This window comes from Neoarius graeffei, chromosome 6 (assembly GCF_027579695.1).
Source record: "Neoarius graeffei isolate fNeoGra1 chromosome 6, fNeoGra1.pri, whole genome shotgun sequence".
NCBI classification, from domain to species: Eukaryota; Metazoa; Chordata; class Actinopteri; order Siluriformes; family Ariidae; genus Neoarius; species Neoarius graeffei.
This window is the reverse complement of record NC_083574.1, coordinates 75,495,259-75,506,424: the sequence shown is the minus strand read 5'-3', so window position 1 is coordinate 75,506,424 and position 11,166 is coordinate 75,495,259. Positions and strand designations below refer to the sequence as shown.

At 42.4% G+C, this 11,166-nt stretch overlaps 1 protein-coding gene across 1 annotated transcript; it reads right to left on the bottom strand.

Moving 5' to 3' along the window:
- Positions 1-307: 307 nt before the first annotated feature.
- Positions 308-10,497, bottom strand: slitrk3a (SLIT and NTRK-like family, member 3a). Its single transcript, XM_060922991.1, has 2 exons — positions 10,470-10,497; positions 308-2,925 (listed from the first exon to the last, which is right to left on the bottom strand). Exon 2 carries the CDS (start codon positions 2,918-2,920, stop codon positions 308-310), a length of 2,613 nt encoding a protein of 870 aa, XP_060778974.1. The 5' UTR covers positions 2,921-2,925; positions 10,470-10,497.
- Between the last annotated feature and the right edge of the window lie 669 nt (positions 10,498-11,166).

The following is an 11,166-nucleotide window of genomic DNA, read 5'->3' as shown; positions in this document are numbered from 1 at the left end:
CTCCCGCAGTCATGCGGCTGTAATGCTGTGTCACGCTCTCCCCATGCCACCCGTGGCACAAACAAATCTGTTCTGTAAAAAAATAAGGGTCATAACATTGCTGGCTACTCTGAAAAAAGGCACTTCATTGAATATCTGAGCATGGCCTTTCCGCCAAAATAATTCTGGGGAATATATATATATATATATATATATATATATATATATATATATATATATATATATATATATATCATGCTTTTTTCAATACTTTTGTAGTGGTCGTGATTGGGGTTGCTATATATGGAAGTAAGCTTACTTTCTGTAATCAGAATCTATATGATTTCTCCAAGACTTCGAGGTAATCTGGCTTGGTTTGGAGTTTGGCCCTTAACTCGAGGTATTCATTTTGCTCTGGAAATCTCTTTCCCCCAGTCAAAAGTAGAGTTTCTTTTAATCTGGCATCTTGCTGCAAGTCGGGGTATTGCATTCCTGGAGGATGCGCATGTGCAACATGCATGTCCTTTAATTTTGGAATGGTACCATAAAGACAGTCTACAAACCCTACGGTTGGAGTTGGTCTGTGGCTGTCAATCAATGTGGGGCAAAGCACGCCATTCTCATGAAATCCAGTCCCATCTCCAGACTGATTGACTGTGACAATGGTGTTAAGTTGAGAATTTGACACAGCCATAGTCCACTCCTTCTCTTTCTCTAACAGAGTTCGATAATTACTGCTGTTTTCTTTTGTATCTGAAAACCGTTCTCCATCTATTTCACCTTCACGTGGTTTGTAAATGGGATTGTTGCACATTTGAGTAACAGGGTGGGGGATGTAATCATAAACATGGCTGGAGGCAGGTTTCTCAGGTGAGGTTTGTTGTTCCTCAAATATCCGGCACTGCATCTGGATTCCAGTCAGATCCACCACTTCCTGACGCTTCTTGAATGGGAGTTTCTTCCTTCTTCTTAGTACAAAAGCAAACAGGCCAGCAGCAACAAACACAGCAGAGATGAATAAGATCAAGAGACTGAGGATGAGAACTGAAAGTGGTATGGCTCCTGTGGAAGGGGCATATCCTAATCCAGAGTCACTGGTGGAAGTGAAATCATCAACAAGTCCAGGAGAAGCAGCGGAAAACTTCAGTTCTGGGCAGATAAACTCAAGTTCCAGGGTGCGAAGGTCCTTTCCCAAAGCAAACTCCGGAGTCTTGCAAATTACTTCCCCAACGACAATGACAGAGCTCAGTTTCTCAATCCACTGCTTGAGTGGAACAATGTCACATGAGCATTCCCATGGGTTCTGGTGCAGGTCAATCTGTACAATGGAGTCAAGGTCCTCCAGCACTCCACTAACAGGCAGATGCAGGAAATAGTTGTTGCGTAGATTCAGCCTAGACAGGGAGGTGCCAGCAAAAGCATCAGTGGGAAGCGTGCGCAGCAAGTTGTCATTCAAAAAAACCAACTGTAGATTTGCCATCAGGCTGAAAGCAGCTGGTTGAATCTCTCGAATAACATTGTACTCTAAATAAAGGTAGCTGAGCATCTGCAAACCACGGAACATACCTGGTGTCAACCTTTCAATATCATTACCATTTAAGTATAAACTTTTCAAATTGGGCAGGTTGATGAAGGCACCTTCTTGAACATATGATATCCGATTGTTACCCAAATGGAGTAAATCCAGACTGGAGAAATTCCAAAAATCTGACCTGTATATTTTCTGAATCAAGTTCCCACTCAGATAGAGTTTTTTGGCATTCAAAGGCCGTGGCAAAAGCTCAGAGATGTTGTGAAAACCTTTCTCTTTGCAATTTACAGTGAGTCCCAAGTCATTGATGTGTAGATTACACGTACATCCTGTTGGGCAGATGATTGGAATAGGTGGTCTTGTTTGATAGCCAGGTACAGGAGGTTGGTTTGGACCAGGATAAAGGCTTCGTGGAGTTGGTGGTGTTTTTGTGGATCTGGGTCGTTTTGTTGGCTTAATATGTCTCTCTCTGTACTCCACCGATGAGGCAGTGTTATGGAAAGATGACAACATGGATGAGGGCTTGGTGGGCCACATGTTCTCATTACTGAAAGGCAGCCTTGGGATGCCAAGTTTTACGTCTATCTCAGTTTCAGAAAGCAGGGGGCATAGCTCACTCCTTTTGATCTCACGGAGATCCTTTCCATGAAAGTGAAATGGATACTCACAAGTGATATCACCCACCAGAGCTGTGTATGGTATTCTCTCCAGCCATGTTTTGAGCTGTACAATCTCACACACACAGTTCCATGGATTTTCTTCAAGCTGAATCTCCATCAGACTACGACCCACATACTCCAGTGTCCCCTTATATGGAAGAGCCTTTAACCGATTGCCACGCAAATCAAGATGAGTTAATGATACAGACCTGAATAAGAAATTGGGGAGCATGGGTATCAAATTGTCATTCAAAATAAGCACTCTGAGTTTGTGCAGGTTTCGAAAAGCACCACTTTCTATTTTCTTGATGACATTGTAATCTGCCTGAAGGTATTCAAGGCTCTCAAGTCCAAGAAAAGTGTCATTTCTGAACACCTCCAGCTTGTTCTCATGTAGAAAGAGCTTTTTCAAAATGCTCAGCCGATTGAATGCACCAGCATGAATGTCCTGCAGTGCATTGTTCCCCAGATTGAGTGACACAGCATTGTTGAGGTGCAAAAAGCTATTAAAATACAGCTTGCGCATGGAGTTCCTCTGTAAATTGAGTTTAAATGGCCTTGTCCATGACTGGGAAATCTGGCTGACATTTGTAAATCCTTTGCTGTCGCAGTGCACATGAAAAATGCCCTCCTTGACTTCACAGTAACAAGGGTCAAAGCAAGGCTCGTCTATTTCCTCAGACTCGTCTAGCAAGGGGATCGGCGTAGTCCACCCTAAAGCTATTGTGCTTAGCAGGGTTACCCACAGCATCCTTCCTCCAAAGCCTTATGAAGTCACAGCAGCGTGCCACTTCACTGCACTGAAACAGACATAGAGAGAAGAATAAGAGACATACAGTAAGTGCTTGGGCAAGTGGCTACAATGCTTGTAGGAAATTTTTGATTTTTTTTTTTTGGGGGGGGGTGTTTATATGCAACAATGACACATTCAAACATTGTCATCAGAAAAATGTAAAATGTATACATAAAATTCCACCAACATGGAACTAAATCAATTAAGCACCTGCATTATGTACAATTAAGTACAAAAATCAGGATGATTATCATGATAATGTGATGTTCTAGTTCTGTCTGGACAAAGTACATGCCCATGTTTACAACAAAATCATTTGATTTACTGGAACGGTTGCGCATGTTCAGTTTTTTTGTGACAATGCATATTTTTATAGCACTACTGTTCCTCCAATTAATCATGTTGGTCTTCACAGCCATCACATCAGACAGGAGTGATCATCTCTTGCTCTAGATCTCATTCTCTCTCATCCACTCATCTTCATGCACACACATACAAACATGGTAATTGGGACAGAGTGGACGTTTAGCAACTTCACACTTCGGGTAGTGTTCTACACCCTTCTTTTTCCTCTTCTGATTTTACAGTAGAAAGAACCCTATGTTAGCTTTCTTTATCTCACAATGCTCAGGAAGTCTGACAGAAAGATTATATATATATATATATATATATATATATATATATATATATATATATATATATATATATATATATATATATATATGAGAGAGAGAGAGAGAGATGCTGCTGCTTCCCCCCAAAGATCTCCTATCAGACTGGCAATGCGCATCTAAGTCTCTTTGCTTTTCCACATTTGTGGAAACACTGATAGATTAGATCTGCTAAATGTGTGACAGTCCCAGACACAAGAACATTTTCTATGATCCCAAACATGCTGACTTTTGATCAGAAATGTGCTCTCAGAATGGATGAAAGACATCCATTTAGCATCCATGCATAATAGGGGAAAATGGTAGTTACTTCCTTGGATGAATAGCACACTTTGTGCCAGGCAAAGCCTATTGCTCTGCATTTCAGTGTGTGTGTGTGTGTGTGTGTGTGTGTGTGTGTGTGAGGATGCATTCCCAAATCCAGAATTTAAATGATCGCCTCATAGTACGTCACTTCTATTCCCAATGCTGCAGGTACCTGCTCTGTTTTTTCCCCCTTTTTTCTTTCTTTTTTTTTCAGAGGGCTCCAACTTTACATCTCCTGTTCCACGATGGATGTAGAGACAGGTGCTCCGGAGGTTTTAGACTGAAGGGAGACATGCACTGAAACAAAACATATATATATATTTTTTCCCATACAGTCCACCAACTGCAATATATCTCCATATTATAACTGCACATGCATACCTCCATGAAACCCTTCCTGGCATGGACTATAAAATAATATAGACCTCTACACAATAGTAATGAGACAATATTTTTTTGTGTTTTTGTTTATTTATTTTTGCCAAAAGATGATCATATATATATATATATATATATATATATATATATATATATATATATATATATATATATATATTACCACTGAGATTAGCAATGACATATAGTTATATATGGTATCATATAATTATATATCATATAAAGAAATCAATGAGCAGATAGCAGGTTTGAATTAAAAATAGAGACTGAGATGCATTTGTCCTCCCACGTCCGAGGATTCAGGGCAACACTCACCTCTTTTCCGAATAGACTTCAATAGCTTCCACAAAAAAGGGGGGCATCAAAGAGTTTAAAGCTTGTTGGATCCCCCTGTCTTGAGCATTGTCTCCTGTGTTGATTTCTGTATGTCTCTATCTCTCCTTGCTATTCCCAGGCAAATGAGGCAAAGTGAAGACGTGATTGGAATGAAATGTCCCTTTTTCCCCCTCTCTCCTCTGTGAGAATGCTTTATGGTTGCAGTTGAAATGAAGAAGCGACCGAGATACCGCTTAATTCATGTTTGTAGTGCAGCAGCGGCAGCAACTCAGTGTGGCTTCGCATAGGGGAGACGCGGTACATCGGCACAGTGAGAGACCTCACTGAAATGAGCTTGAAGGAAAGCAAGCAGGAGGGAGGACGAGAGATTGAGGGAAGGAGGAGGGAGTGTATCAGCCTCATTCTCTTTATTGCTCTCTCTCTCTCTCTCTCTCTCTCTCTCTCTCTGCATGGTTCTAGATTTGGAGTAGATCAGCACATCACATCTCCAGGCAAATGTACTTGTGTGATTTTGTTTTTTTGTGATTTTGTTGATAATTAAGGAGTCTCTCTCTCTCTCTCTCTCTCTCTCTCAGTCTGGTTTCGATCTTTCTGCAGCAGGCTGAACTCATGAAAGGTTCTCTGTCTCCCCAACCGATCTCTCTTCAGCAGATCTTTATTTTTCAAGCATGTCCTGTAGTGGGCAACCGAGATCTGCGACTCCACCTCTCTCTCTCTCTCTCTCTCTCTCACACACACACACACAGAGCTCTATAACCACATACAGTCGCATATTAATAACAATAAGAGGAAGAAGAAGAAGAAGAACAAGGAAATAATGCATTAAAACAATGAGAAGAAATCATAAATATTTTCATAAATAAATTGTTTATATTTTCCCATAATTTCATACCATAATGTAAATAATAATAATAATAATAATAATAATAATAATAATAATAATAATAATAATTATTATTATTATTATTATTATTATTATTATTATTATTATTATTATTATTATTATTGTTGTTGTTAAAAGGTGACACTGTAGCACAGTGGGTAGCATTCTGATCCGGAGCTTGGGTTGCTGGCTGTGTGGAATTTCTGTTTATATTTTCCCAGTATCCACGTGGGTTTCCTCTTGGTTCTCTGTACTGGCCATGCTAAATCGCCCCAAGGTGTGGACAAATGCATGAATGTGTGTGTGAGCCTGTTGTGCTCTGTGATGGCATCCCATTCAATTTTCCAGGAGCCACCAAAATCCTGACCTATTATTACCTGACTTATCCTATTATTATTATTATTATTATTATTATTATTATTATTAGCCCTGTGATGACCTGGTGACTTGTCCAGGGTGTACCCCGCCTTTCGCCCATAGTCAGCTGGGATAGGCTCCAGCTTGCCTGAGACCCTGTAGAACAGGATAAAGCGGCTACAGATAATGAGATGAGATGAGATTATTATTATTGTTGTTGTTCTTGTTCAAGAGTATTTTTATTAGTCTTATTAAGCCCTTCCTTTCCTTTTTTTTGCCTCACTGTGAATATTGTGTCCCTCATAATTCAATTATACCAACGGAAGATTCTTGATTGCATTATAATCCAGACTGAAAAGGTCACAATGGAGGAAGTATGTATTCTTTTCATTGGTCTTGGGGTTATACAATGTCATGCTCCAGTAGTACTTTACCTGGAGGACTTCAGCTGGCCCTTCAGTGCAAGGCATTATATTATGGAGCAAACAGTGTATTTAGAGAGAGAGAGAGAGAGAGAGAGAGAGAAAGAGATAGAACTCAGAGTGATTATAACAGTGTGTTGAGGAGTAGTAGGTGCCTCTTGGTGAACAGCAGTGTGTAAAGCTGTCACTCAATCTCCTGCAAGAGAGCCCTATATATACTAGTGCATCTCAAAAAATTAGAATATTGTGAAAAAGTTCAATATTTTCCATCAGTTATTTAAGAAGGTGAAAATGTTATATATTATAGACTCATTACACATAAACTAAAATGTTTCAAGCATTTTTCTATTTTAATTTTAATCAGTATGGCATACAGTACAAAAACATTAAAAAATCTCAAAATATTAGAATATTTAATTTCGAGTTTGAGTAAAACAGTATGAACACAGTGTATCTCTCAGTCTAGTTCAGTACACACAACCATAATCATGGGGAAGACTGCTGACTTGACTGTTGTCCAGAAAATGATCACTGATGCCCTCCACAAGGAGGGTAAGCCACAAAAGGTCAGTGCTGAAAAGGGTGGCTGGAAAAGGTGCACAAGCAACAGGGATGGCCGCAGTCTTGAGAGGATTGTCAAGAAAAGTTGATTCAAGAACTTGGGAGAGCTTCACAAGGAGTGGACTGAGGCTGGTGTCAGTGTATCAAGACCCATCACAAACAGACATCTTCAAGAAAGGGGATACAACTTTCGCATTCCTAATATCAAGCTACTCCTGAGCCAGAGACAATGTCAGAAGTGTCTTATCTGGGCTAAGGAGAGAAAGAAATGGACTGTTGCTCAGTGGTCCAAAGTCCTCTTTTCAGATGAAAGTACATTTTGCATTTAATTTGGAAATCACGGTTCTAGAGTCTGGAGGAAGAGTGGAGAGGCACAGAATCCAAGGTGTTTGAAGCCCAGTGTGAAGTTTCCACAGTCTGTGATGATTTGGGGTGCCATGTCATCTGCTGGTGTTGATCCACTGTATTTTATCAAGTCCAAAGTCAACACAGGCATCTACCAGGAGATTTTAGAGCACTTCATGCTTCCATCTGCTGACGAGCTTTTTGGAGATGCTGATTTCCTTTTCCAGCAGGACTTGGCACCTACCCACAGTGCCAAAACTACTACCAAATGGTTTGCTGACCATGATATTACTGTGTTTGATTGGCCAGCCAACGTGCCTGACCTGAACCCCATAGAGAATCTATGGGGTATTGTCAAGAGGAAGATGAGAAACACCCGACCCAAAAATACAGATATGCTGAAGGCCACTATCAAAGCAACCTGGGCTTCAATAACACCTCAACAGTGCCACAGACTGATCACCTCCATGCCACAACGCATTGATACAGTAATTCATGGTAAATGAGTCCCAACCAAGTACTGAGTGTATAAATGAATATACTTTTCAGAAGTTGGACATTTCTGTATTGTAAATCCTTTTTTTTATTGATCTTAGGGAATATTCTAATAATTTGAGATACTGGATTTCTGATTTTCATGAGCTATAAGCCATAATCATCAAAATAAAAAAAGGCTTTAAATATTTCACTTTACATATAATGAATATAGAATATATGAAAGTTTACCTTTTTGAATTAAATTATGAAAAAAAGGTACTTTTTCATGGTATTCAAATTTTTTGAGATGCACTAGTGTATATATATATATATATATATATATATATATATATATATATATATATATATATATATATATATATTAATTACTGTGCAAAAGTCTTAGGCACATGTAAAGAAATGCTGCAGACCAAAAATGGTTTAAAATAATGAAATGAAATGAAATGTTTCAACATTTACTATAACATTTAAAAATACTATAAACATCAGCAAGCAATAATACATGAAACAAAATCAATATGTGGTGTGAGACGACCTTTTGCTTTCAAAAAATAGTAGTCTCACGTACAATTAGTGCAGTTTTATAAAGAAATGAGCTGTAGGTTTTACTGAGCATCTTGCAGAACCAGCCACAGTTCTTCTGGACACATTGACTGTTACACTTGCTTCTTAAATTCACAGCAAAACCCAGTAGCCTTTATTATGTTTTCTTTTTTAATCTGAAAAATGGTCTCTTATGTAATATGCTGTTCAGATCCAAACATTTTTTTTTCTGTAACATTTAATTTTGTGGGGCGGCACGGTGGTGTAGTGGTTAGCGCTGTCGCCTCACAGCAAGAAGGTCCTGGATTCAAGCCCCGGGGCCGGCGAGGGCCTTTCTGTGCGGAGTTTGCATGTTGTCCGCGTGGGTTTCCTCCGGGTGCTCCGGTTTCCCCCACAGTCCAAAGACATGCAGGTTAGGTTAACTGGTGACTCTAAATTGACCGTAGGTGTGAGTGTGAATGGTTGTCTGTGTCTATGTGTCAGCCCTGTGATGACCTGGCGACTTGTCCAGGGTGTACCCTGCCTTTCACCCGTAGTCAGCTGGGATAGGCTCCAGCTTGCCTGCGACCCTGTAGAAGGATAAAGCGGCTAGAGATAATGAGATGAGATGAGACTCCAATATCCATTTTTTTCTGTTAAATTTTTTATGAACAAAACTTTTCTGACCATTTTTCCACTGGTTATGGAGTTTATAGCAGATGCAAGGTGGGAAGCTACCCTAAGCTACACATACAGTAGAGTCCAAAGTCTCTGCTCTTTTTACTTATTTCAGTCTTCCAAATGATACAGTGCTTTTCAGAAGGAAGGGGCACATGCTTACAGACCTCTTCCAGTCACCATGAAATGTGTCTGTTAGGGTTTTGCTGGGATTCGAACCTGGTTCATTGGTGTGATGATCCAGCAAACCCCCACTAGGCCACCAGGGGAATGACTCAAATGCAGAGGCGTGAGGCAGAAGTAGAAAAAGTAACAAAAGGTTTATATATACTATGTACACTATATACAATCCAGGGCAAAACAAAACAAAAAAAAAAAACAAAAACAAAAAGTATAATTCAAAAAGAAAAAGGCAAAAATGCAAAAGCTCAGAAGATCCACAAAACACAGTACAAAGGAAACTGGAGATAAACATAACAGCACAAAGACTCCGTGACAAGAGGACTGAACTCAGGGGTATAAATACACAAACTAATTAAGGACACAGGTGAAGATAATTAGGACTAACAGGCAACTAACAAAAACACAAAACACAGGAACAGTGGCGGCCTCTAGAGGCCAAAATAAACAAGACACGAAAAGGAAATAACAGCGGCCTCTAGAGGCCAAAACAGTCCAAGTCCTAACAGGACCCCCCCCCTCTAGGAGCGTCTCCTGACGTTCCCAGGGCGATCCGGATGGGCCGAATGGAAGTCCCGACACAGTTCTTTATCTAGGACATCCCGAGCAGGAACCCAGCAGTGATCCTCAGGACCATAGCCCTCCCAGTCCACCAGATATTGCAACCCGCCGCGGACCCGGCGGGAGTCAAGCAGGCGATGCACAGTGAACACAGTCTGCCCCTGGAAGATGCGGGGGGGTGGGGGGTTCCTAGGAGCAGGGGCATACGTAGACGTCAGTACAGGCCGCAACAGGGAAACATGGAAAGTGGGGTTGATCCTCAGAGTCCGGGGCAACTGGAGATGGTAGGAGACAGGGTTCACCCTGCGCACCACCTTGAAGGGGCCAATGTAGCAAGGAGCAAGCTTGCGGTTCTCCACCCGCAGTGGAAGGTCCTTAGTGGACAGCCAAACCCGCTGCCCAGGGCGGAAAGTGTGTGCAGGTCTTCTGTGGCGGTTGGCCTGAGTCTGGTTGGTTCTGGAGGTCTGTATGAGGGTCTTCCTGACCTTGCTCCAGGTCTTGCGACACCGTCTCACATATTGGTTGACCGAGGGCACCCCCGCGTCCTCCTCCTGGTCCGGGAACAGAGGTGGCTGGAACCCGAATTGGCACTGGAATGGCGACAGCTTGGTGGCCGATGACTGCAGGGTGTTGTGGGCGTACTCTGCCCATGGCAGCCAGGTGCTCCACGATGTCGGGTTATCCATAGCCAGGCCTCGCAGGGTGGTTTCCAGGTCCTGGTTGAGCCTCTCCGTCTGACCATTGGACTGTGGGTGAAACCCAGAGGAGAGGCTGGCAGTGGCTCCGATGACCTTGCAGAACCCGTGCCACACTCGGGAGGAGAACTGGGGCCCTCGGTCTGAGACGATGTCCTGTGGAAGACCAAAGACTCGGAAGACATGATTAAATATAAGTTTCGCTGTTTCAAGAGCAGAGGGGAGTTTGCACAGAGGTATGAAGTGGCAGGCCTTGGAGAATCTGTCAACAATGACCAAAATGACCATGTTACCTTGTGACGCAGGGAGACCCGTGATGAAGTCGACTGCCACGTGGGACCAGGGACGCTGGGGAATGGTCAGAGGATGCAGGAGACCCTGGGGACGCTGTCGTGGGTTCTTGGTTCTGGTGCAAACCTCACAGGACAGGACAAATGACCTTACTTCCTGCTCCATGTTAGGCCACCAGAAGCGTCTTTTCAGGAAGTCCAAGGTCCTCTGAGCTCCCGGGTGGGCGGTGAGAGGGGAAGAGTGACCCCACTGGAGAACCTTGGCCCGGGCTTGATGTGGGACGTACAAGAGGCCCGGTGGCCCCGTCCCAGGACCGGGGTCCTGGCGTTGGGCTCGTCGAACAGCCTCCTCAATACCCCAGCGGACAGGGGCCACAATCCGGGACACCGGGATAATAGGCCCGACTTCATTCTCCCTGTTAGTGGCAGAGAACAGCCTGGACAGTGCGTCAGGTTTGGTGTTCTTGGAGCCGGGACGGTACGAGAGGGTGAAGTCAAACCGA

Excerpts from the sequence above, each read along its gene's own strand:
- slitrk3a (XM_060922991.1), bottom strand. The coding sequence starts at position 2,920 with ATGCTGTGGGTAACCCTGCTAAGCACAATAGCTTTAGGGTGGACTACG.